The 27,969-nt window shown below is 37.0% G+C and overlaps 1 protein-coding gene across 2 annotated transcripts in view; it reads left to right on the forward strand.

Annotated features, from left to right (window-relative positions):
- Positions 1-27,969, forward strand: part of PIK3R1 (phosphoinositide-3-kinase regulatory subunit 1) — a 60,331-nt gene that overhangs the window by 18,522 nt on the left and 13,840 nt on the right. Inside the window, exons 3-7 of one of the 2 annotated variants that reach the window (XM_030258789.4) lie at positions 14,947-15,039; positions 16,401-16,475; positions 19,283-19,414; positions 20,298-20,499; positions 20,695-20,774. In XM_030258789.4, the coding sequence (XP_030114649.2) occupies positions 14,947-15,039; positions 16,401-16,475; positions 19,283-19,414; positions 20,298-20,499; positions 20,695-20,774 (582 nt within the window). Of the gene's footprint in view, positions 1-14,946; positions 15,040-16,400; positions 16,476-19,282; positions 19,415-20,297; positions 20,500-20,694; positions 20,775-27,105; positions 27,234-27,969 lie in introns of those variants that run through there. The other variant, XM_012577679.5, reaches the window with a different exon arrangement.

Genomic DNA, 27,969 nt, shown 5'->3' on the forward strand with positions numbered 1-27,969 from the left:
GTGAAACAAGAAAAAGAGAAGCAGAAGGACTGGCTCCCCTGAGAGATCAAGAAATATGCTATTTGAAAAAACCCAAACCACCAAAAAAGCAAAAATAAAAGGGTATTTCCCTTTAAATAAGGCCACAGTTTAGATGATTGCTCATACTGATACATCTAAATTATTTGAGAGGCTATTAATGGCACATGAAAGATTAAAATCCTTTGAGAGGTAATAGGTCCTGCAATAAATAGTTACCTGGTGGTAGCATAGCAGAGCTTAGGTGAGTTAGACCAGCTGCCTGCTGCCATTTTTGAGGGGTTTTCTCTTGTAAAATCCTCAGTAAAGTTCTCTGAAGTTGCCACATCTGAGCTATTTAGGAGACAAGTTTTTCCAGCTTCATGCAGGCAGTTCATGTGAACTGTGCTTAAAAACAAGAGCTCATATGCGTTTTAGAAAAATCAGGTCAGTTTAAAATTAATGTATTCCTCTTTTTCTTGTTCTCAGCACAGAACTAATCCTTTTGGAATGATTTTCCTTCTGGGAGTCAAGTGAGATACCCTTTTTTTTTCTGGTGTGGCTGACATTCAAATAGATAGATAAATAAATAAATAAATAAATTTGAAAAGGCAAATGAAATGAGGAAAAGATGTTCCCTTCTGCTAGGGCCAGATAAAGGTAACTGGTTCTTTCTTCTGTCAAGATGACCAAAGGATTTCTTTGGAGCACAATAATAAAAAGACCATGAATGTAAGACTTCCTTTCTTTCCTCTCTCTCTCTCTGTCTTCCCCCCAACCCCTACACCATCCCACACACAGTAGGATAGCAGGAAAAGAACCAGGATATACCTGGCATTTGGACAGAACAGTCAATTCTCAGTCCTTGCTGGCGAGTGTGAAAGAAGGATTATTCCAGTCTGCCAGCAGCCTTTCAGCCTCTCAATCCCCCGCCCATTTCTGAGTGAGTCATAGCTAGAAGGCCTTTCCACATGTTTGATCACATCTTGTGCAAGTAGGAATATATTTTTACTCCTTTATTGCATCCTATAAGCAACATTCCAAGTCAACTGAGTGATTGTTGCTTTAAGATCTGTACCTATGTGGAAATGGAGATAAATACATAGATAGTGCCACTATATTTGCAGATATGTATGGGTTAGAAGACAGCTAACTTTCTTGGCAGGAGCAGGATGATGGAAAAACTGATTTGGATGTTTTATATGTGTGACCTCTAGAAGAGCTGTACACTAGTAATACTTAAATATTCACAACATTAGTTTTCTTGTCATTCTCATATATACACTTAGTAGTCCTCTAAGTTCAGAGATAGCATTGATCCTGTTACCCATGAATTTTCTACAAGGAAGTTGGAGAATGTCTACAGCACATTCTGCTGTGCTGGAGTAGGTCAGTGTAGGGTAGCTGCTGAGTAGCAGAGGAAAGGGAAGCAATGGATCAGAATGCTTCTTGCTCCTGTCTTGGGTCTTTGTAGAGGATGTAAAAAGAGCTTCTGCTTTCCTCATTTATTTCATGAAAGAGCTGCTTTTATTTGATTCATCTGAGCTAAAGATCATAAGGAACATGTTGTCAGTTCTTAACCAGATTTATTTTTTCTAGTTTTGCCCTTCTGTAGCTTACACCTTCCAAGATCACTTACAAAATATTTCTTTCAGTTTCATCCTATTCTGCTCAGTTTCACTCTTTTACAATACACCACTGGTTTTCAAGAGTGAGACATTTTTCCGTGTTTTAGCTCACAAGACACTCTAACACTGTAAGGTTACGAAAGGATTTCTTGGATTTGGTGTGTTTGGGTTTTCTTAGAGAGGCTTTGTCTCTTATTTTTGGTCTTTGCAAATGAATTCTCCCACTACAAACTGAAATCCTGTTCCATACCTTCTTATCCTGACTTCAGTTAATCTTTGGCTTCCAGATGGTGATGTAAAAACAGCCAGTTTTTCATGAGCACCATCTTTGTTGTCATTTTCAATTTTCTTATATACTTCCTATAAACCGGTTTTACATTATATGAATTTCATAACACAGTGTACTGGTCAGTACACAAATGAAGGTTTTTTGCCAGTTAGAGTTAGTTAACCAGTTGGGACCCTGACAGCTTTCTAAAGGTTCATGAAATTCATTCGTCTCCTTAAGTGCTAAGGTCTGAATTAAAGCTACCTCAGCAGAGGAGTGTGAACAAACAATGATTTACGAAAGAGAGATCTTTAGGTTCATCCATTAAATACATGTACTTGATATATCCTTTTTGTTTAGGATCTTGGTAGTGTGAAATATATTGGAATAAGAAAATAACACTAATATTGCTATGCAGAGAAATCTCCACATTAGAGATTTCTAATCCCTATCATACCATATTATATCATACCATACCATGGGTCAAAAAGTCTTATTACATATAGACTTAGAGTTTTCTTCTTCATCTGAAGGTAAAGTGGATGGTGGGATTACTTCTTTGTAGATTCAGCCCAGGATTATCCTAATAATATTGTTTCTGTATCTGTGTCAGGTTACCCGATGTTTTAATGGCTGTAAGGATTGACCCAGTTTTACTTTCTTATAAGACTGCTTTTCAACACTGTTGTATTCTGTTGCTACAGCTACAGCTCTAAGCTTTTAATTTTTTTTTTATTTTTTTTTTTAGAGGAGGAAACATGTTTGATTTCATTTGAAATACATTAAATTTTTGAATAAAAGTCGTGGTGCTGGAGAGCTGTTGCCATTGTTTGCAATTTTTTTTCTGGGTGACTGCTATACACTCATTATTTTCAACTTTCTGTGTACTTACAAATGTTTCCCATAATTCCCAAAAGATGAAGGAGCAGTGTTGACTTTTATCTGTCAGCAGCTTCTGCCAGTTCTTTTATGTAAATCTTCCAGATCTAAACAACTTGACTCCTCAAGCGTAGTAATACACATTATCTTTTTCTTGCAGCTGTGAAGAGCCTATTCTTTTCTTCTAGATTTCTTTTCTGTGGATAGTTTGACAGGGATTTGTTGGCATTCTTCTCTCATTAGTTTCTTTACAGCAAAAAGGTAACAAAACAAAGCATTCTTTCAGAGCAAAATAACATATTGCCCTGAATTTTTATGTATTATGATTACTGAATAAAAAGAGAATGCTTTAAATTCTGCTCTTCTCAAGCAGAGATACTATCACAAGCCAGTGTTTGCCTTGCATAAGGAACTTTATGTTACTGGAAAAAAGGAAACAGCAATAAGGAACAAGAATGCTTTAGAGATGGAACAGGTCATTCTCAACACAGAAGGAGCAGATGCTGCTGGAGCACTGTTTCTAACTGTCACCATTTATATGTAGAAAGGGAATTGAGGTTAGTAATCTTTTTAGGATAGCACCAGACTACTCAGAAGAAAATACATATTACTACTTTTTAAACGAAAATGGTTCCAGCACATGAACTTGGTTTACCTATGAAGTTTTATCTGATAGAGGTCATTGAAATAATCTCACAATGACTTTCCACTGGTTGCCAGAACCAAAATTATCAAGTGCCTCTTGAGCCAGACCTCAGCGTTCCTTCCCTTAAAAGATAGGTAACTGCCTCTTTCCTATGTGTCCAATGTTTCCAGGGAAAAACAAATACATATTTCCTCTCCCACTTGGTAGGAAGAACTCAAGAACAAATTGTGGACCAAAGTACTCTTACATGGGAAGCCATTCTGAGATGAGATGATAGAAAATTAAGGTTTGAAGAGGAAAATAAACAGGAGAATATAAGCCTACAGCATGACCATGTGTCCTTGTACAGTCTAGATAATATTCCAGGTACTAAAGTACTCAGTTCTTCAGCTGAGTTTTATCCCTTGAGAGCTCTGGTCTTTGTGCACTGAAATGGGCAGTGTAATTTCATGGGGAAAATTCGATGTCATTAAATGAAAAGAGATGAAAGCATGAACTGAAATTGCACATGCAGCCTTAGTTCTTTGTGATCTTAAGCTTTGAGTGCTTGACCCTGGTGGTGGTCTCAACACTCTTGCAATATAATTTTGTTAATATGTCTGTGTAGTATAGCAGGCATCAGAGGGAGCTTTGCTGCTCATTCCTTATAGAGTGACTGTAGCAAAAGTACTTTGTAAATATATTAGCATACATCTAGTCACTTTACAATAAATTATATTTTTAGTGAATTTTCACTCTTGCTTTATTAAAAAAAAAAAAGTCTAGAGTGCAGAAGTTAATAGAAATCATGGCATAAATATCCTTGGGAACAATAAGGTAGTTTGTGGGAAGGCAGCTGGCAACAGTTCTAAGGGAATGCTAAGTTAGTCGTAATGCCAGTGAGGGAGGTTTTGTTTTGAGAACTCTCAAAATTTTGTCTAATAAGGACTGCTGTGTACCACCACACAAATCTGGATGTTTAATGGCAATAATAACACTGAAGCACCAGGAACTTGATAAGTAAGTCACAAGTTGCAGCTGCCAATGGAATGTGCTGTTTGTCCTCATGCCAGCACTATCCACACTACACTTGAACATTCTGTGGTATATATTTCCCTTCTTGATAGCATGTATGGTTTCATGTCAAACCACTGCCAGAAGCTGAAATTGTCATTTAGCGTCTCTGAGGAGAACTGAGCAGGCCAAGTTACTCAAATTCTTGCAGATCTCAGCTCTTTTCTAGTTCTCGAACAGCAATCCTGAAGGAAGGGGAGGGAATATAACAAGCCTCACTTCATGAAAAAGGCAGCTATGTACTTTATTGCTTCAGCTGCTTGGTTGACCCCATTCTATTCCTTCCTTTCTGTCATCTCTGTCATCATCTCCTTGCATGGTGGCGATGATGCAGTGGCTTGGTATTTACATCACAGCTTACCTCTCATCTGCTAGAATCTCTCTGACTGAAAACTGCTGGCAGGGAACCTGCAGATGTCAACAAGACATGAAAAACAGGTGTTGGCTTATTAAAATATTTTTTTTCTCTGTCATTGGAATCATGCACTGAAATCTATGCTGGGTTGTTCTATTTAGAGACATTAACCTGTCCTTCCATTTAAAGTGATGCTCATAGGGAATGTGAGAACACTACTACTGCTGCGCTTCTGCGTGTCACACAGGGCTAAGGTTGATCCCTGAGAGTGAAAGATAAGAAAGAATTATTCACCAGTCTGCCACGCCTGAGAAAAGCATGAGAAGCCTCAAGCTGTGCCAGTGCTCCAGACCACTTGAGGGAGGTGAGATGTGCCTCTCCTAGAAGCCAGCAGTGTCAAAGTCCCAGTGCTAGCCTGCTTGGTTTTTGGCTCCAGCTAAGTCTATCCTGACCCAGACTCTATTCTCCTCAGCTTTTTGAGTGCCTCCTCTACTTGGAAGAAGAAAGATGTCTTTTAGTGTGTTCTTGCTTATTTCTTACTTTTTTCTTTCTGTTTATCTCACAGATCCTTGAAAGAAGAGTTGAATAAGCAGGTGGTTTTCCCATCTCTTCCTTGCTTTTTGGGAGGGAAATTCTTTTGAAAAACTGTGCATTATGTATGGCATTATGCAGTGCACTTCATGCCAGAACATTTTACTTAGTTAATGATTTTTTTTCTTCAGAATAGTACTGGTCGTGTTTTCTAATCATGCTAATAATAGTTGTAAATTGTTGCAGTCATTAAATTCAAACTCTTTTCTGCTTGGGAAAAGAGTATTGCAGAAGCTCACCCATAGAGGGAAGCAGAATACTGTCTTAAGTATAGGCTGCTTTTAAAAAATTACCCATGCTTCAGATGAAGCCAACAAAGAACATCTGTTGTTTTAATTATAGCTTCTATTTCTAAGAAATATATTCTGTAGCAGATGAGAAAAATGTCTGACAGTTCATAATTAATAAAGTTATTGAGGTTTAATCTGATAGAATATTATGTACAGAGTTTCTTCCCAGTACAGACATTATCACTTCCATTTCAACTGATGATAGAAACAGGTCTTTATGAAATATTAAATTAATAAGTGTGAAACATGATTATCAGCCACTATTGAAAGTATTAAACTGTTATAAAGGAATATAATTCTCTATACTATGTTGCTTTGTGGTTTTGTTTTTCTGCTTATCTCTGCAACTAAACTTTCCTCAAGCCGGACACAATGTCTTTGTTCTTTCTTTCCCTACTTTCATTTTGCTTTGTCTTAGTTGATTAATGCAGCAGCTCTAGGACAAGTATTCATTTTTGTGACAGAGAAGGGTAAAAAGATCTTGTATTTCTTTCAGAGAATTGGTATCTTACTGAGTAAGACTTTCAACATCTAATCAGAGCTTTTTTCTGCCTAGTCCTGCCATATATTCTTTACTAATTATGTTCTTGTACTAATCTGTATTTACCAGGGCTTGTTTCACCCCTTTGCACATAGTTACCCCATGTTCTTTTTAGCCCTGCAAGTGCAGCTGGCACAACTTCATAAACTGGGATGAAGAGAGGAATTAGTTCTCCTGGCCCTCAAAATTCCCTGCATAGTCACATGCACACGATACTTTATCAACCAGAGCATTGCTTGCATGTGTGCTGATAACCCTGGGAAGCATCTAGGCAAAGTAGGTCTCAGTTACAGCATTGATTTATGCAGGTAACCTTGTCTTTTTGTCATACTATGTGTAATTAGGATAAAATGAAGTAACATTCAGTTTTTATTCTAACCCTCTTAGATTTAGTGGGTTAGACTATGAATTGCCCAATTTTAATATATGTGTGTTTGTCCTTGTGAAAAAAATGACTGCCTTATTTTGTTACATGTCAGAATATTACGACAAGTTTTGTACATTTTTCTATAAAATTCAGTTTGAGATCCCTTTTTCCGCTGTATAGGCCAGGTTGTTAGTACCTACCTTACACAGAGGAATCTAGAAATGTTGGCTTTGTTTTGGATAGGACACTTGGACTGACAGGTCATGCTTGTGAGAGCTGCTGTTGTCATCCTTTTGATATAAGCCCCTTGGGTAAGTTGTTGTCACTCTGTGTTACTGATGTAGGATCACAGCAGAACTGTGAATGCTTTACAAAGATACTTGAAGTCTCAAAGTGTATTGCCAGGATACTGTTTTGCCATGAGGGTTAAATGTTGCCATTGTTGCCCTTGAAAGGCTTTATTCAGGTGTTCCATCATTGAAGACGGAGTAAAAACAGAAATGACAGCAGATGAAATAAACTTTTTTCTCAGTACAGATCTGTATATCCTGATGAAATCTTCAGTGTTCTGTTAACAGGAAACATGTAAATCAAGGTACCACTTTGGCCTCCATTTCATATGCAACACCTGTTAGCCAGTGGAAGAAGCATACTGTACTGGGTACGTAATATTCAAAGATTATAAAATGGTAGTATTTTCATTCAGCTTTCCAGTTGTACCTCACTAATTTAAAGTCACAAGCAGGCATTATTTCCATATTTCTTTTTCACAATAAATCCTGAGTCTCAGACATTTTTTTGCCTCCATAATAAATGGACTTCTGAGCCCAAAGGCTCATAGTGTTGATGGGCATGACCATTTCTTTTTCTAGTGCTGCAATACTCTTTACCTGTCTTCAGTTCTCCTGAATCTAGTCTTCTCTACTGCCAAGGCTTCTGTGATACTCTGAGTCTGCAACCTGCCTGACTGATGACCTCTCACAAAAGTAAGGGATAAGTAATAGTTGGCAGACTTATCAAGCCACTTGTAATGATGTGTCAAATTCATGGAAGCTTAAATCTCTTTTATATTTTTCCATGAATGGTGTTGTGTTTTAAAAGTTTTCTAATGGAACCAGTACTGGAGAAAGTGATTGAGCCTTGAACAATGCCTTCCTCCTGACACTCCTGAGCCTTCCTCCTGACACTTTAAATGTTGCTTTCAACCTCTAGTAGCATTTAACTATAGCCAAACTAAATCATCTCAGTAGGGTCAAGAAGAAGTATTCTCTACCAACAGTTGCAGCTGAATTTACTATCTGTTACAGTCCTTGATTTATTTGAGACACACAGTAACACTGACTTTCTCTTCACTCTCACCTTTTTGTCTTACATCTTGCCCAGTGAAAACATTTTGCTAATGGTAGTTGGGCTGTTAAGTTATCTGAAAATGCAAATGTCAAGGCAAATGTCTTCAAATTTCAGGGTGAGTTGCTCTTTGGTATTTAATTGTAATACCAGACTTATCTTTTGTGTTTGTCTGACACTGAACCCAAAACACAGATCTCTATGGAAAATTTCTCCAGAGTTAGGGTTTAGGGTGGTTTTTTTAGTCTTTCTTACTGTTGTACTGAAACTTTTTGCAGGAACTGACTACTTTTTTAGACTGTTGAGAAACTTTCAGTGGATTACAGAATTCTCTCCCACAAAGAGTTAAGAGGTTTTTGTCAGTAAGACTCCTTTCACTCTGATGTGTTCTGAGGCTCATGTGGCCTTTTCTTCTCCAGCTGATTACAGCAGGTGCTGAGAGGGCTGTGGTGGCTGAGGCTCAGCATCTGTACCAGCTACCACCTCAGGGCCAGGAGAAGCTTCAGGTTGTGCTATCCATCTATGTGATTACGTACTTCCTAGTGCTTTCTGCTTTTTCCAGGGTCTGAACTTGTGTTTCCACAGGCATGGCTTTTGGTGTGTTTCCAGCACAATCTCCTCAAGTTCTGCTGTCTCTAATGCGGGAGTCAGTAGCAGCCAGCACTCTGGAGGAGTACTTGGGACAGCTCAATACATACCAGGGTCTGAAAGGCCCTGCAGAGCTGCCAGACTGTCCTAATTTTCAACACATCTTCACTGGAATTCAATATTGTATACTGATAAGCAGTTGAACTCAAACATTATGAATCCATATTGAAATTCAGATTCTGTTTCAAGGAAGATGAGTGATAGTAGTGGAACATTGTTTGAATTCCATTTCCCTCACCTAGTAGAGTACATAACTGCTGAAATAATAGTATTTCAATCAAGAATGTAAGCTCCTGTGTTCCCCAGAATTTTCAATAGCAAGCATGGGTGTTGAACTATGTAGGAACCTCCGACATTGTCCACAACTGATAATGCATTATACTGATGGTGCTGCTGGTTTAAGTATTTCAGGTGCTTGAGCAGCCTTCATTTCTTTACAGTTTGTTGGCTAATCTTGTTGGAGCATTATCACAACTTGTGTTACCATGATCCTTACCTTGGCATTTTTTCTTCTGCATTAATTAATATTCTTATGTTTAATATAGCTGATTTAAGTACTGGTAAAACCTTTCATGTCTCGGGTTATTGTATGACTTCCAAACAAGGAGAACCTGTGTAAAGCTACAGAAAATCATTATGTTAGTGGAAACAGTTGTATGCATAAAGAGTATATCTGCATGCCCCATAAGTATTATGATCATCTTAAGACCTGAGCTCTCAAATGGTAGACTTTTATATGTAGTTGTGTTGACATCAGAAATGCAAAATGTGTGCACAAACTTAAATGCAATTTCTGGAAAAATAAGAACATTCATGGAATAATCTTAACTCAAAGTTAAATTCAAGTAGAATTAGTATATAGTTCCTTTAAATATTTAGAAATGAAACTCCCTTTCGTGATATGTACTGTACATTTTAAGGGGCTTTATTATATATGCTTTTCAATTTCATTCTTCTTCTAGTAGTAATGAAAGATATGTCTCAGAATCATCTGAAGCCAAATTGCAGCTTTAAATTTCCACTGGTCATTGGCAGGTACTAAGTCTGTATCTTTTTACTGAGAACCCTTCCAAAAGGTGCAGCTGTGTGCTGGTTTCATCTTGCACTTTGTAGCTGTGCTGGCAACCCTTGAATGTAAGGTATGCTCTCATCTCCCACACATTGCTATTGCATTAGAGCTGTTCAGTCCTGTCTGTAAACAGGGAGAAGGAAGAGTTTGCAGATTGGAGAGAACCCTTGATTTGTGGTTCATCTCTTTGATTCTCACTGTAGCAAGGTAAAAATAGAGCTAGTGGAAAACCCAGCTTTTATCAAGTGTCATAAGAAGCTTCCTTACTATCTGGAGACCCACTACTAGACCTAGAAAGAAGACCATTTTGAGAACTATTATATTTTGGAGATTCTGGGATTAAGGAGAAAAAAAAAAAAAGAACAAAACAGAGGCATTTTGGGGAAAATATTGCTTTTAATGAAAAACTGACACAGGATTTTAGCAAAGGGATCTACAAAGTTGCTCACATGCTTTAGAGTGCATTTGGTTCTTCAAACATCTCTGCTGCCTTACAGCATTCTTCAAAGAAAAAGACTACTTTGAAAGCAGGTACTAAATGAAGGTTGCATGCAGTTGTCTTTTACTAAAACTGACCTATCTAAAAAGTCTTCCTTTCCCACTGCAAATCTTAACATGCATGCTGGGTTTTGTTCTGGTACATGCAATCTAGACTTCTTTTAATCAGGACTTCTTTAATCATACCTGGTATTCTAGCTCTTGCAGTAATTTTTTTTTTTTCCAGAAATTAAGTGCAGTTTTCTTCAGTTTAGCTGCATAGATTTCCTCTCAGCATTTTGAAACTGGAGCACACTGTTCTCAAATTGGGCTATCTACCCTATAAATGTAATCAAGTGGCTTCAGTTCTTTGGGTACTGTTAATTTTTTTTTTTGGGGGGGGGGGGTTCTGTCTATGTGTGTCTTGTGAAGCCTTTTGCCTTTAAATGAATGCAATTTTATATTTTGTGCAAAAATTGGGAAATTTTAAGCAAAAGTTAGTATGATGTTATGCATTAATTATATTGAAAGTGGCACAGTGAGTAGGAAATCCTAGAACATGTGAGAGGTTAAATGATTTTAATTTGTTCATGCTGTCTTCAACATGCTGATGAAGTGAATGCTTTTCTTTTACATTGCTGAGCATTGTAACTGTGTGACTTAGCTGTTTTATTCTGTAACTTTGGAGTTGCTGATAACTGCAGGTTTTGGACCTGCCATTGTGTGTCTTTCTGTTGTTTGTGTGTTTTTGCTGTTGAGCTTAAAAGAGAGATTAATATCCTGAGTTTCCAGTCAAATACAGAAGTGTTTTACAGACTATATATTTATGGAAAGGATTGTCATTCACTTCTCATGTAATATCTAAAAGTTCAGTTATGTCTTTGGCTATATAAGTTTCCAGTTTTGGAAAGGATTGAGATAAAGACAGGAAGAGACATCAGAAATAGTCTGAAATCCTAAAATGCATATTTTAGGCTAGCAGGGAAGTTTTGTAAACTCTTCATTTTAAGCAATGTGGCATTTTGTTTGCACATACACATGTGTTATAGATATATTACAGATTTTGTGTAAATATAAAGGGAAATGTGTAGCTTCCAAAAGGCTTTCAATAGGTAAGAATATTACTGATTGATGAATACTCTACAACAAAGATATTTTAACAGATTATGATACAAACCTGGTTTTAAGCTAAAGTTCTGATTAAAGTTAAGACGAAAAGCATGGAGCACCAAAAAGGCTGCAGGAATAGGCCTTCTCTGCTGAAGTAATTTAAGTAAAGTCTACTGAGACAAACTGTTTTCTCTATTGTCTTGTCTTCACCTTGTAAGGGGCTTCTTCCCCTTACACTGGGTTCTCCTCTTTGCTTTCCTTGGACTCCATCCTTCACATAGAAAGTCTACATCAGTGGAAATTAGAATTATTTTTCTTAATACACCTTGTTGATAGGTATTTGTTGATGTCTTGCCATCATTTCAAGGCACAATTTTGTTAATGGAAGAAAGCACTGTGCTGCTCAGTAGCCTAGATGGGCCATCCCTGAACTGCCGAGGGATTATAAGGTTCAGCTGTCTGTTAGTTTTGACTTCCATCCTCTGTCTCTATTTATCCTTCTTTTCTCTTTCCTCTGTTTCAGTTTAGGCTGCTGACTGTGGCTGCATGCTGCCTCGATCTGGAATTAGGAAATTAGCATCTTTGTTCAGAGATGCTGTTCAGCAATTTTGTTGATGTTATGAAAGTGGGAGGAATTTAATCTTACTAGCTCCCTAAGGGACCAGAAAGTTACTTTCATAGGTAAAAATATGTGAACTCTATTCTTAAAACCTGTCCTTCCTCTGCTACCATGTAAGGGATCCATTTAAAGCCCTCAACATTCTCTTGAGTCTATTAGTATCTCACATTTTCATAGCATACCCTTTGATACTACACTAATCTTTCATTTATTATTTCAATAGATTTGTCCATATAATAAGATAGATACATAGTTTGGGGTTGAAAAGAACTATTTGATTTGAATATTACAAATCTGTTGGTTTGTATTTCACTATGCCTCAGCAGAGGCTACTTAGAGTGCAGCATTTTCCATTTGAGTCCATCTTGTGTTGATGAAGCAGATATAAAAGAGATATTCCAAATGGAATGTGGTAAGCACCATGGAATCTGAAAGTGATTGGAAGATGGAAAGAGTTGAAAAGTCCATTTGCTCCCTGAGTAGTTGGTTCTGCACTAATATACCTGTATAACATGCTTGCATTGAATTTAGCTTTTAATCGGAGTGTTACACTAAGTCAACTCTCTGGCATAATTTTGGAGTTTATTATGTTTACTCATTGGCCTTTTTCAGCTCACAAAGGTGTCACTAAGGAAATAACCTATCTTCTAAAAAGCTATGCTGAATGTCCTTAATTACAGTGCTGTCTGCTGTCTTTTGTTGCATTTTATGAGCCTAGTTTTAGTTATTCTTTATTTTGTCCAGGATTTACATATGACACTAGAACGTAGGCATGTTACTTGTCCTTACAGATTACAGATCAGGCATGAGAGCTCTTTGGATCTGTGGGAACTGTTCTTATTTTTCTCGAGTCATTAAAAAAAATCAGCAGGGCAGAGATCTGCATAGGCAACTCTTTTGAAACTCCTGAATGGTTATCTTGCGGGCCTCCTAAGTTAAACTGTTGTTTTTCTAATATCCTCAGTTATGAATGGGTTAGAAAGGTATTTCCAGCATTACCATAATTTTGCTTCTTTTTGCCAGTATGCTTCACTTCCATTACTATTGTCTTTCATTTCACTCGCCATCTCTCTGCACTTCCAAACTTCTGTCCCTTCCTTGCTGTCCTACTGTTTTTTAAATTTGTGCTGGTTTTGACTGGGGTAGAAGTAATTTTTTAATAGTAGCTATCACTGGGCTGCATTTCAGATTCATGCTGGAAACAGTGCTAATAGCACAGGGATGTATTTTAATTATTGCTGAGTGGGGCTTATACAGTGTAAAGGCCTTTTCCACTTCAGACCCCACCTCGCAAGTGAGGAAACAGGGAGTGCACAAGAAGTTGAGACAGGACACAGCCAGGACAGCTGACCACAACTGACACAGAGATATTCCATACCACAGAGCACTGTACTCAGCAGTAAATCTGGGGGAAGAATAAGAAAGTGGGATATGTACAAAGCGATGGTGTTTGCCTTCCCAAGTCACCATTACCCAGTGATGAAACCCTGCTCTCCTGGAGGTGGCTGAACATCCGCATGCCCATGGGATTAATACCTTTATTTGATTTGCTTTGCTTTTGTGTGTGTCTTTTGCTTTCCCTATTAAACTATCTCAACCTCAATCCACTAATTTTCTCACTTTTACCCTTTTGACTCTCACCCCTATCCTCTGGCTATCACTCACCAGAGGAGAGTGCCTGAGCAGTTGTGTGGGACATGATTGCTGGCTGGGGTTAAACCACAGCAAAGTTGTTTGCATTTTTATGAAGTTATGTAATTCAAAATAGGGTGAATTACCAGCCAAAATTGTCTGCTCTCTCTTTCTCTGTTGATAAATATTCTTTCTCAGTTGATATTTTTGGTTTTGTTGGTGTTGGGGTTTTTTTGTTTGTTTTGTTTTGTTTTTGGCTTTTTTGTTTGGTTTTTTTTTGTTTTGTTTTTGTTTTTGTTGGTTTTTTTATTTTGCTATCTCAAAGTTTTTCTTTAAAAACTCTCTGTTCATCATTTTCTGGGTTTTTTTTTCTCCTTCTATTTAGTTATCATCATCATTTTGTTTCAGTCTTCTGAAAATAGGGGCAGAGGGTGTGCATATATGTACTTATACATATCCATACAGTCACCTTTGTGTATACATGTTCAGGAATTGCTCTCTGTCAATGATGAGTTTAATTGAACAGAGATCACCATTGCTTAGGCAAATGGCAGGTTTGGCTTCAATGATTAATTTTTGTTTATCAATCATAATCCATCAAACTATGCCAGATGGTTCTGGCAGTAGTTCAATATCTTTATGTGAACATTTTTGTTTCCAAGTGTTAAACAGGACCACTCTAAAACTTGTAAATTATTCTTTTGGCAAAAATTGTATATTTAGAGATAGATCTTTCCTCACAGAGCCAGAACATGCCTCTAAGAGTATGTTCTCTCCATGAAGAAACCAGATTGCATGAAAACTGACTTTTTATAAAACCTGTGTGCAGTTTTGTTTGAATCTATAAAGTGTCCCTTTCCAATTATACTGCTATTTATTCCTAACCAGTCCATGTAGAAGAGAAAATTCTTGCTTCAAGTAAATGGTACAGTTAATAATAGTATGATGCTTGAAAATGCACAGAAGTTACTGAGCTTGTGTGTGAATATGAAATACTTGTTTCTATTGATATTTCAGGCCTTTTTAAGTCTATTTTACCAAGGGGATCAGGCACTCACAGACAGTAGTGCACAGTGTATGTAAATATCTCAGACTGAAAGATTTTTTTTCTTTCCTTACTTTCATTTTATTCTGCACATCCATAGACTGCAAACTTTTATTGTGTTTTCTTTTCCTAGGCACACAGGGCGAGTGAATCTAGGACTGAAGTCCCGAAAGAAAATGCTATAAAAAATGCAATTATCATAATTTTTATTCCATTTTTTGATTAAGTATGGAGTTTTCTCATATAGCCATGACAACTGGGATCTTTGTTCTGTGATTAAAAATTAACTAGTTGCATTACATGTCATGATTTTCATAAAAGTAATTACATTCATCTGCAGCTTGGCTTATTTTTCTTCTTTTTTTTTTTTTTTTTTTTTTACAGCTTTTTCACTTCCAGACCTTACAGAGCAGTTCACACCTCCTGATGTTGCTCCACCAATTCTTGTCAAAATAGTAGAGACAATTGAAAAGAAAGGTAGGCTGAAGAATGATCTACCAAAGTGTTCTGTTGCTTATGTGAACCAACACTGCAGAACTGGATCCAGAGATGGCATGTCCTCTTTCTAGAGCTGATAATGCATTGCATTACTTTAAAGTTTGTTGCACTGGTTTTTGCTCATTAATTTTTGTTAGAGGCTCATTAGAGGCTATTTGGATGGTAGGAGCAAAACCAAAGCTTACCTCAAATGGCACTTAATAATTAATGTAAGTATTTTTGGAAGGTAAGGGAGAACAGTTTGGTATTGTTTTGGTTTTTTCTCACAAATAAGCACCTTATGTTGGTTATGCCAGCATAACACTGAGTTGGTGACACAGGGAGAAAAGTAATGTTTTGTTCCAAAGCAGCGGAAAAAATAATAAAATACAAAAAGGTTCCCAGAACTGGTTTTATTTTTCAGGAGCCAGTTCTTTGCTTCTGCTCTATAGTGCGCACAACAGTGTTATTTTTATGGGTTTTTTCCCTCACCTGCTTTCCTGTGCTGATTTCTCTGCACTTTTTGGGGCTTTCCACCTTTTAAGATGTCATACTTCTTCTGCCCTATTTATATCTTCCTGGAACCTCCTCTTATGTGTCTTTCATAGTCCTGGTGAGGTAAGGAGCAACTCTGTGAGTCCTGCTCCTTTAGGGGCCTTAAGCTGGGGAATAAGAGCAAAAGTGGTATTGTGATGCGAATCAGGCTGCTGTCCTTGGGGACATGGGTTCTAACATTCTTCTCTGGCACTTTAAAAGAGTGTAAGCCTTTCCTAAAAGAGTAGGAACTTGTTGATATCAACGTGAAGGGCCAGTATTTAGCACAAGTGTACATAAGGAGCTGCTGCTTTCAGGGGACACCACTGATACTGTTAAATCAGCAGTGCTCTGCATCCCTGCATATGGTCTCTTTCCTTGTGTCTTCTCTATTTTCACTGATGTAGGAAAGTTGTAAACAATATCTTTCATGTGAAAATACTTCACTGATATATTTTCTAACAATTAGGTGAATTATACGACACATTATGTGATACATGCAGATATTTTCTTTGACACTATTGTGAATATGTTTCTTAGTCCTGGCCTTTTAGTTGGCCAGTGGACAGTTCTACAGAATAAGTGGGACTACTGGCATCTCTGATCTTCTTTGCCGTCTCTTTCGGCAGACACAGCAGGTTGAGTGCACAACGAGGTGTCTTATAGCCTTAAAAAACAATCACATTCTGTAGTGTGGTAGGTGAAAGAATGTTGCTAGTTTATACTGTAAGTACTTACTGAACAAAACAGAAATATATTGCATCAGGACAACAGTCGCCAAAATATTAATGTTGTCCTGAACATGTCCTATCGATTTTCTTTTGAAGGTCTGGAGTACTCAACTTTGTATGGAGCACAAGGCTCAAGCAGTGCAGTGGAATTAAGACAAATATTTGAATGTGGTAAGTACAGTTCTCTTCCTTAAAGCACTAGACAGATTCTTTGGTCAGACCACTCTCACTCATATGTGCTGGTTCTTAATAATATACTATTAAAAAGATGTATATAAATAAATATATACATAATAAATATACACTTGATATGAAAAATATTTTTCACTTTTACGAATTGCCTTTTTTCATGGCTCCACTGCACATTTCTTTTTCTAAGAGTATTTATTTTAATCTCTTGTCATCTTGCTTGTTCAAAGACTGACAGTCTAGCTGTACTGAGAAAAATGAGATGTTTTGTTCAGAATCAAGGTAAAAATACATTAGTCCCGAAAGGCTGCAGGTTATTATTTTGTAAACAAATGGACAGTTGTTTACATACAGTTCTGTGGTGCATTTTTTTGGTCCAGTAGGTGGGGTGTCAATAGCAGCCCTTTATGTACCTGCTACAGAGTGATACTGAAGAAAAGAGACAGTTGATTTAATATTGTAGGCTGAGTACTACACCACATACCCATTCAAGTTTCCTGAAATATATTTCTTCTTCTTTTTTTGGTATACTTAATTTCTCCCTCAGGCCAGACTACGGGCATGGCAGCACTGTTTCTGTGTGAGAGTAGGAGGAGAGTTTGACCATAACTTGGCAAGCTGGGGTGCAATGTGTGGTATGAGCATCCATTTGCCTAAAAGAGTGCAAATATACAAGGGGTAGAAAATGAAAATTATTACATGCCTTGTTGACAAAGGGACAAAGAAAGAAAACTCACTCAGTGATTTAGTCTCCTCATGTTTAATAATTGCAAACATTAACAAATAAATAAGTAATGATACTCATTAATTGTCTGGTTTTTTTTCAAAATATAAGAGCATCCTGTCCTATGCTGATTGTGGTCAGAGTGAAGAAGTGTAGCTGTACAAGCAGGGAGAGAAGATAGGCATGTGGTGCTAGCAGCCTCATGATAAAAGTCACCTCTTTAGTGTTGTATTTATGTCTTTCAGTCCACATAAATCCAAATTTTTGGTGGCAGCAATGTGATTGCATCTCTTTATTTATCTGAATCCTTTCTTTAGTCTCTAAACTGAGCTATAATTTTTTGAAAGGCTTATCTGTCACTTGAGACTAAAAACTCATGGTTTACATATCTTCCTACTTAAAATGTAGTTAGGTTTGAATAACAGAAACAGATTTTTTTTCCCTTTAGAAACAGTGTCTCTTTCTGACTTCTCTTTAAGATAGGATTAGGATCTTCAGGACAGAGCTAGTGCAATGAGTATCCAAGTGCAGGGATAGAGACAGATCTCATTTCCTCTGCCTGCTCTCATTGAATTAGCAGGAATGCTAATTCAGAGGGCAAAATCAGCTTTGGTCTCAAAGTTGTGAACTTGCATTTGTGTGCTGTTCTGCTAGTGGTTAAAATGCTCTCCATTTTTAAATTGGATAACTGTCTGTTAGCATCAACACAATACTATCTAGCTCCAAAATCAAAGCTGATTTACATCTTGTCAGCTCAGCATATGGAAGAGTTTAGGTCTGTTTATGATATTACACCCAGAGAGTTGCAGAGCAAGTATATTCTTACTCATGTATTCATTATAGTAATTTGGGACATAGTTGAGAGAAATGGTCAACACTGAAGATGCATGATTTAACTTGACTTATGAAGTAAAACACAGTCAGTAAGCAGCAAAAGTAATAAAAGCTATTCCTTTAAGAATTTGTGGATTCTCTGACACATAATTGCTCTTGCAGAAATCATTCCCACACTTCAAATTTTATATCATCTAAAACATTTATTATGCTTTTTCTCTCATGCAAATTCTTGGATGTCTGAGAAGGTTTGAGCTCATACTGCAAGCTTTTTGTTGGGGAAAACAAAGGAGGTGGAGGAGCACTAAGTTTCTCACTACCCCTTCTTGGCTGCCTTATTTCACAGTATTGGTAGATACACCATTTATTTGAGTCCTCTACCTCCCTGTTCCTTTTGTTTAAAGTAGACAAACAGATTCAATAATTATTTTACCAAGAACCTTGTTAGATAGGTTGATCAGCATTAATGCCTCTAAATTATTGTACAAATATGGATCTTTTTGTATACACTTAGGACTTTACTGTGCCAGAGTTTCAGGTTATAGGGTGAACCCTAACCTTGCTTTCACTAAATAAGGATTTCTGTATTTTCCTATTTTTATTTTTTCTGCTGATATTGTTTGCTCCAACACTAACAAGTAGTCCTTTATGTGACGCTCCCAAACCTTATCCCGAGTCATAACTATACTGGAAGGGTATCAAGTTTTACAAGATAAATCTCAACAGCTGCGTAAAACACCAAGCACACCATCCTGCATGTGTATATTTGTTTCTACTTACTTACATAAATATTTGCAGACTTGGATCCCCGAGATGTTAATCAAGCTTTTAGTCATAATAGAAGTAGAGAAGCTGCATTTGACCAAACCTTTGATTAGTACTTACTTCTTACACAAAATATTTACACATAAAACAGAGACCTGTTAAAAATATTCCGATGTTCCTTAACGTTGCCAAGATGCAGCAAGTCACTACCATTACTCTGAGTTCAGTCCTCAATTGTATGTGACAGAAGACAGTTATGGAAACTATTTGGTTCATCAGATGCCAAAGGACTAAGCATGGTGTTGAATTCTGTGTGTTCTTCATCTCTAAGATGTTTCTTGGTGTCTTACATTCTTATGAATTATTCCCCATGAACCAGATATAAGTTAGCAATTTTGGCTTGTTATGCACTTGTATATTTTTTCACTTTCTGAAGTCTAAAAAGCATGTTGCTCTTTCCCTTTAGATATCTCTTCATTAGATTTAGAGACATTTGATGTTCACACTTTATCAGATGCCCTCAAGAGGTATATCCTGGACCTGCCGAATCCCATCATTCCAGCAGCTGTTTACAGTGATATGATTTCTCTAGCTCAAGGTATGATTATCTATTATTTCAAATGTCAAACAAAAAGGGTTTTATTAGAATTCTTGATATCTAGTGGTTCAGCTGTCACCCACAGAACAGCAAAAATTCTACACAAGCTGGCAGCATCTCAGGAGCCATAAATATACCTTTACCCTTGGCTATGAAAGCTGTTTCAATTTAGATCTAGACATTATTCTGCATTAGTTGGTTACCTATTTAGGTAAACATAATGTAAAATATAAGGGATCACAGCTCTCTTCATTTTAGTAACTAGAAGTACTATAGAAGCACTGGGGGAAAAATCAAGGACTTAACTGTATACAGAAAGCTAATTTTTAACTTTTTATCAGTGCTGACAAAGTAAATATATTAGAGGTCATGTAGTGCTGTGTTACATTGGAGTTGCAGATTATGAAGTGAGAAATACATGCATGCGAGATTTGTCTTCTACAGTGGTCATTTCAAACAAGTACAGCTTATAGGCTTTAAGCACATGGACCAAGTATTCTATTATATATCTCAGGACAGGATATTGTTACTGGTAACCTTCAAAGTTAGAACAGCACCTGTGAGACTTATCTAGTGCATCTCAGAATTACCCAATCATGTGTGACGCTAAACACAAGACAGACTTCTACCAGTACACTCTGAACACATTGTGGTTTTTACCAAAATGCATATCTGTTTCCATTTGACTTTTAAATACTTGGTCTTTACTCTTCCCTGAGCATTTCTCTTATTTTAAAAGAAGAAAGATATATTTTGGTTCTAATGAAGGACAGAATTTTTTTTTTTCTCTAAAATTGGTGTTCCAAAAGGAGTCACATATAGTTTCATTTTACTTGAATGTTCTTGTGCTGGTTTCAAGAACCATTTATCTCTTTGCTTGCAGAAGTGCAGAGCTCAGAGGAATATGCTCAGTTGCTGAAGAAACTGATCAGATCTCCAAATATACCTCCTCAGTATTGGCTCACACTCCAGTATTTGCTCAAACATTTCCTCAGAGTTTGTCAAGCCTCCAGCAAAAATCTCTTGAATGCAAGGTCTCTGGCTGAAATTTTCAGCCCTCTGCTTTTCAAATTCCAGATAGCAAGGTATGTGGGCCATCTTTACCATATTTTGTACTGTAAATATGAATTAGTTATATACAAAATAAGATTACTTAAATAATTTTCTGACCTTATTTCTGATGTAAGAGCATTGTAGTAAAGTCTTTCAATTGTTTTTAATAATTTAAAGTAAACTTTTGTACTTCTCCTAGTTCTTACTGCCTAATCCATCTCTTGCAGCTCTGATAATACAGAACACCACATAAAAATCCTAGAGGTTTTAATCACAAGTGAATGGAACGAGAGACAGCCTGTACCAGGTAAAAAATATTTTTAGTTTAAAAAGTTATATGTTCTCTTAAATATTAAAATTCAACTTAATGACAGTAAATGCTTGCATTTTTTTTCACTTTACATCCAACTTAGTGGAAAACAAAAGTGCACAATTACAGAGCTAAGCAGAAGTTGTTTGTGTGTGTTATAGTGGTGTGCAATGTTTGTTTTATAAGAAATAGTATTTTTCATTAAAAATACTATTTTTAATTAATAAATTATTGTTAATAATTTGTACAGCCTTAGGAATTTTGTTCTCTTTCATAAGCAGCAAATAGGATTTTGTGAGTTTCTAAGACCTGTAAACAAGTAGAATGCATATAATACAGTGGTGGGGGGGCTAATTCTCAGGGTTTTATTGAGCTCTCAATTTACTCCCAGGCAAGTTTTCTTAGATTTGCTATACCTTATGGATACATTATTTACATACATGTATTTTTTAATCCAGATACACTAAATATTTATTTATCAACATCAATACATAATGTGAAAAATCTTAAGAGCCCATCAAGGAAAGTTAGTTCCTACTTGTATTGCTTCTGTAAGTTAACATCTAATTAAGTCAAAATAAAGCACACCTCTAATTTATGCAAAATCCCTGGGTTTGAATCAAGTGTTCAGTAGAAGCAAGGCAGAGTTGCTAACTATGTGCAAAGGAAATTATTAATGCAGAGAACTTAACATATTAGTTTAAAGCAATTCCTTTCACAGCTTATTAACAGAGAATAACCTAAGAAAGGAAAGGGTGAATAGAACATTGGACATGTTATGTCTTTCCCATTTCTGAAGTCAAAGGACAAAATAAAGTTCATGGCAGTAAGATTTGTAGGGTTACTTAAGATCCGAAGAGCTAGAACACAGCAGAAAGTGCTTTACTTCCTGTATTTCAGGTAGGCACTTTGTATAATCCTCTTCATCAGCTAATGAAGATTAATTTTAAATGGCTAATATTTTTGTTCCTAATGCTCTGTTTGAAAGGCTTTTCTAATCTTACCAGTTTTGTTAGTTAGGAAACTTTCCTAACTAACTAACTTTCCTAACTGTTTTGTGTATGTCTGTTTTCAGCTTGCTATTTAGTTTTGTTCAATTTCGGTGAAGTAGTTAACAGGGATTTCCAGAACCGCTGTGTATTTTTCTGTCTAATGCTTCATAACAACTAGGAGAGTCCAAACTTACAGTATTTGTCCTGTTTTCCTAAGAATCAGCAAATAGCTGTTAATTGTTGAAGAATTATTGTCTTTGTCACATGTTGCAAGCCTTAAAAGCAAAACAGATTCTAATAGTCTGATGCTGGTAGCATTTTTTATAGTTAGATGTTTGCGAATGATTTGGAGTATATAAATTTATATATCTAGAAATATATATAGGTGGGGACGTTAAAAAGGTAGGGTCAATAATTCCTTCAGTTTCAAAGCAAGAATTTTAAAAGTTTCATTTAAGAGATCACTTAGTTGCTTCATGTGAGGAAAGTATAACAGTAAAAGGTGTTGTTAGAACTGCTAATGAGGACAAGGAATCCAGTCATTTTGAGAGTGTCATTAGGGTGCTTGAAGAAATGCCATTGTACCCATCAAATTTATGTGATTTGACACTACATTAATAATTATAATGGAACACCTGATTGTTTTTAATATTACTTCTGCATTAATTAATATAGCATGATGCAGTAGTTTACTTTGACAGTCCTTCTAGGATTTTTCATGTGATCTGTTACAAAAATAGAACTCCTTCCCTGTGCATTTAAGTCCATCATGTCTAGTAGAATGTTTTTAGTAGAACACTTGCACATGTACTAATGTGCTGGAAAAAAAAAACTCAGATACAAATTTTAAGGCTTTTTAGTGTCTGGTTAGCTAGTCTCTGCCCTCAGGCCTGTAAGGAGTTTGAATAATTTTATAAAGTTGAATCTTACAAATATGTTCTGTAAGTTTGCAGGATTATGCCATGCGTCCATTTCCACACCAGTATCATTCAGTGACCTGAACATCTGGAGTGGTCTGTTTTTATTGTTCTCATAGAACTATAAAAAGCACTCTAAGATGTCTTTTTCAGAATGGTCATCTGTAAGATTATTGCTTTTAGTGGCTTGATTTTCCATAAAGACTGTTTAGATAAATTGTAATAAAAACAAGATCCCGGTAAAATATACCTTATTTATCATGTAAGTATTTTAAGAATTACAGTCTTAAATAGAACTTTACAAGTGGAGAATTTGAGAGGTCTTAAGAAAGAAGTTTACTTATTGAAAATAATGTCATGACAAATAAGTGATAACATAAGGGAAGCCAGTGCTGCCAGGTTTCTTCTCTTTTTCACAGGCTGGACTGATAGCTTCCTTTCTTCTTAATTCTTTTTGTTAAGATGAGAACATTCTGTCTAAACAAGCTGTGCATTAAATTCTAGTGGTATCTTATGCAGTATATGAATACATTAAATGGAGTGTTGAGATAACCAATCTGAATAGCAGGTAGATCTTTGCACAGCTGTGGGGTTTTTTCCTTACCACATCACCCACTAATTATACTTCTTACCTGAAAACAGTAGAAAGTAAGCAGTTGGACCTTATATCTTACTGCATTTTAAAATTAGTATCTTAAATTAGGCATCTTCAGTTGGACATCTTTTAGCTAGAATGATGTTTCTTGGATGTCATAGCACAAAAAGAAGAGTTACTCCTTGACCATTACTTGAATTACTGCAGAACATATGGATTGGGGTATTTTGTCTGTCATGGTGTGCATCAGCAAACTAAGATTCTAGTTTGTGGATTAAAATAGTGCTTAGTCCTACACAAAAATACTAAAGTTAACAATACCTATTAATAGAATCATAGGCTTTTGTGTAGCAGATGAAGACAAAGTAATGTTGCAGGAGAAATAAGGCTGGAAAAAATTAGATCAATTTTCGGATTCATGTCTCATTCTTAAAGTTTGTCAGGAGAGACAAAAGATGGTGTTGGTGGGCAAGGTAGGTGGTTTTTGGTATCTCATCTGAACATCCCAGCTTCATGTACAGCTGCACAGACTTTAAATTATAGAGTACAGTAAGAAACAGAGTACAAGTCTCTAAATGTGCTATCCAAAACAGAAAATATTATTAGAAGAAAGAAAATACCTTAATTGAAACAGATTTTAGCAAATAGCACTGCTCAGGTCTCACAGAATCTCACACATCGTACAGACTTGTGAAGGTAAATAGTGGAAAATAGGCTATATTAGGCTATACTTGTAGGTATAGAAGACTGGGGTAGTTTTTCAGTTAATTGTCAAGGATCTTAAAGGTTCCTGGTTTTTCTTCCTGGAGGTGGCCTGCCCTGGGTGAAGATCCCAGAGCTTCCCAGAGTAGTAATCTGCAGTAAGTACTCAGAGCAGCATGGTCTCTTTAGCACTCATAGCTGCAAAGGCAGGCCACACAGGGAAAGTTGGGAAGTAATTTTGGGTGGGGAGTTTAGAGAGATAGGGGTCCTTTCTGGAGCTGGGGTGTGTGAGAATAATGTCTGTCTAAGGAAGGCAAAGAGGAAGGGGGATGTGGCGAGAGAGCAAGGGGATGTGGGGAGCTCATAGCGCTGCTGGTGAAGAGCAGAAGAGGAGCTACAGCAAAGAGCTGCCTTGTATCAATGAATCAAAGCCTCCAAAAGCCTGTGCACTGATGAGAGCTGAGCTGCTTTGTCTGGGCTGCCTATCCCAGTTCGTCCCTGCTTCCCGGGCTTGTATGTAACATTGTAAATAACAGCTCAAACAAATACTGCAGCCTGAAGAAGTAGTTTTTCTCACTCAGAGCATCATACATAAGAATGAGTGAGGTAATAAGGCTGCCTTATATGTAACTGTTCACTTGTTGGGGATGAGATGAAAGTCCTGGTAGAATCACCAAGGTGCAGAAACTTTGCTTTTAGCTACAAAAAATATTCACAAGAGTGGTGGCATAACAGCTAGAGTAGGACAATATAAGGCTGATCCAGTTCCTCCTGGAATTTGATTCCTCCTCAGAGATACCCTGTGTTGTTACAGGCATTAGGCCAAGACCACAGTCCTGTTGGTAGTGTCCTGGGGATATAAACATATGTGTAGGAATGCTATCAGTTGTCAGAACTTATCTGCATCATGTAAGAGTCTTGGCTGGACTGCCAGCAGCGTGGAGCGGGGTTTGGAGCATGCAGAAGGCTGAGAGTGCCAGGGATTGCGGGTGCGGTGCCCACGGCAGGGGGTGACCATGTGTATCGTGTCCTACCCAGCAGAGGGCTCCCCTTCTAAGCCAATAAAAGTTATGCTTTATCCCTGACCTAACGGAAACCACAATGCTTGGCTAACCACTGTACTTTGGAATGCTGTATCCTTGGTTTCAGTTTTCACACGAGCCAGTACTTTGTGTTTCTCAATACCTAACTGCAAGAATTTGATAAAAGTGAAACAATACGTACAACATTATTAGCTTTTTTAGAGATTGTTATGTCCATGTGCAGGTATGTATGTGTAAAACCTATGGAAGCATGCCAAATCTGGTAAGTTCCTTTCCTGCTTCAGACATAATGTTTTAGGAAAAAAATGTGCTATGTTAATAGAAGAACACTGTGAGTATGACTGCAAGGAATAGTAGACTGCAAACTAAATGAGCACAACTCAGGATTTTGAAATTTAGATAAAAAGACAAGACTTGGCAATATTTGAAAATACAGATGTGTGCATGCCAGTATCTCTTTCCAACAAGACACTTGTATCTATTCTGCAAGATAATGAGGAACTCATTATCTCTGTGAGGGTATCTGTGCTTCTTTAATTGATAAAAAAGTTCAGTGAACCAAGTTTGTGTTGTCTTTTCTCCTCTGACTATATACAGCTGTGTTGTGGTCCTAAAAACCAAGAAGTGTTCTCAACTCCTGTAATTGTAACAGTAAAGAAGTATATCAAGTACAGTCTGAAGCTGAATTAGTTCAGAAACACAAGTTTCCATCTCTACTTGAAGTAGGCTTTATGACTCTGCTGATTTAAATTATATTTAGAATTGACAATTGTTCAAGTAGGCAGAGGCTAAAACTAGGGAAGCAAGGAATTGTTATAGGTAAAGCTAGTCAATCAAGTGCAAAACATCAAAAATGTACTGCAGGTATTTGAGATGTCATTATTAGGTGCAAGTGGTGTTTCACAGCATAGGAGGATTTTGGCATGTGTAGTATTAAGGAGGCAAAAAATTTTCAATACTATTTGAGTGCCTTAAGGAGCAACAAGCAGAAGATACCAAAGAAATTCTCAGTGTTTTTGTTAGAAATTCTCACTGTTTGCAAGAAGTGAGAGGAAAATATTAGTCCTCTCCTCCCTCCCCTTTTCTTAATGTGTCTGTTTCTTCTTTCACTTTGAATTTATTTCCTTGTAGAAGTTTAACTAGCAAAGAAGATAACCTCTGCAGACAGAGGGAAGTAGGCTCTTTTGTTGTTGCTCTGTTCTTTTAGAAAGATTGATCTCCATCAAACACTAAGGCAAGGAAAATAGATTTAACCTAAGCTCCTCCTTTTCTGTACAGTTCCTTTTCCCACCTGCCTGCCCAAGAAATGAACAATCCTGATATACTGGAAACCACCATAGATACAGACAGATTTTTAAAAAAATATGTTTAGTATATAGGAAATTGATAAAAAGTCTCACAGCCTCACACTAAGGGTCTTGAAGCAGCATCTATATTGTGATCCAGCATGAGCATGTAAAGGTGATGCTGTGCTTGCAAGCAGGCTATTTTGTTTGCACGAGGCTGCTTCTAAAGATGTAGCTCTTTTCAAGGAAAATTTTTATTCTATTTTTTTTCTGCAGTTAGCCACTTCCTGTATTTGGCTGTTCATGGTGCTTTTCTCATCTTAAATGCTGCATGCAGCAGCCAGTGACAGGGACTATTTTAAGGCTTCTTACAATGGTAGTCTCATTTACTTAGCTAAAATGAGAAAGTTAGCTCTGCATTGGCCACTTGTTAGTTGATGACAACTTTTACTTTGAATCTAGCTCCCATCCCCCAGCTGAAATTCCTAGCTCAGCAAATATTTGCACCTACCCAAGTTAATCATGAAACTGAGATCTCTATCTGAGAGAGACATGCAAGCTACTGAGGGTGGTGGTTTCTTTTTTTTTTTTTTTTTTTTCACAGTACTGAAATCAGGTTCACTTTTTAATGATGAACCAGAGTAAGTGGATACCTTCTGCACAGCACAGAGTAAGTTTAATCAGTTGAGAGAGAAGGCTTGGATTTTCCCACTGCAAGTTACTACTCTTTTACGGGGTTTTATGGAACATTGGTTGGAAAGCAGAGCAATCTCTTTTTCTTCATTGCTTCAGAGAAGCTTCCTAGGAAATGGAGGTTTTAGGGTTTATTTTGAAGCAAGATTTTTATAAGAGGAAACCAATACTGGATTGTATTTTCGACTGTTTTACAAGAGCGATCCTTTGCAACACATAATTTACAAAGTAAGTGATTTTGAATTTCTGTGGTTTCTTTCATCATCTTGTGGAATTATTGTACTGTAACTGATTATCAAGAAGAGCTTTAAAAGTCTTAAGATACGTGAATTCAAGTCAAGTACTTCAGTACCTCTCCAGGTTATATAGGAAATGGGTAATAGCCTATCTGCCTCCTCTGTCTTTTCTTGCCTGCAGGCTAGGCTAGTCTGCGCTGAGCACTAACCTGATTATACAAGTTTGCTCAGTCCTAGATTTGGCCACCAGTGAAACTCTAGGGAAGAAGTTTTTCCTGAAAGTCTTTATTAAATGGAATTTTTAAAAAATTACTGATCCCATTTGAGACCTAAAAGCAGCAATGCAGTTTTTAGAGGAAATATTTGTAAGTGAATTTAAATAATTACCTCGGCAAGTTAATTGTTTGGGTAGCAGGTGGGCTAAACCTCGAAGTGCAGTGTTTAGAGTTGTGTCTGCGATGATTTTAAGTATTTAAGTATTTTGGAAATTGAAAGAATCTTTGGAGCATACCTACCTCACCAGGAAGAGAAAGGCCTGCTTCAAAATGAAAGCTTTGTAATGTATAAAGCAAACTAGCTTACATCTTTTTTGTATATGTGTGTACTCCAGACATGCTCTTGAATGTTGATGCTTGTCTGAAAGGGATAACCTGCTCAGGGACACAGACAGTGTTGGGGAGATGGGGGCGGGCAGGGGCGAAATATTTGGAAATCATATAAATTGTGTT

This window comes from Taeniopygia guttata, chromosome Z, assembly GCF_048771995.1.
Source record: "Taeniopygia guttata chromosome Z, bTaeGut7.mat, whole genome shotgun sequence".
NCBI classification, from domain to species: Eukaryota; Metazoa; Chordata; class Aves; order Passeriformes; family Estrildidae; genus Taeniopygia; species Taeniopygia guttata.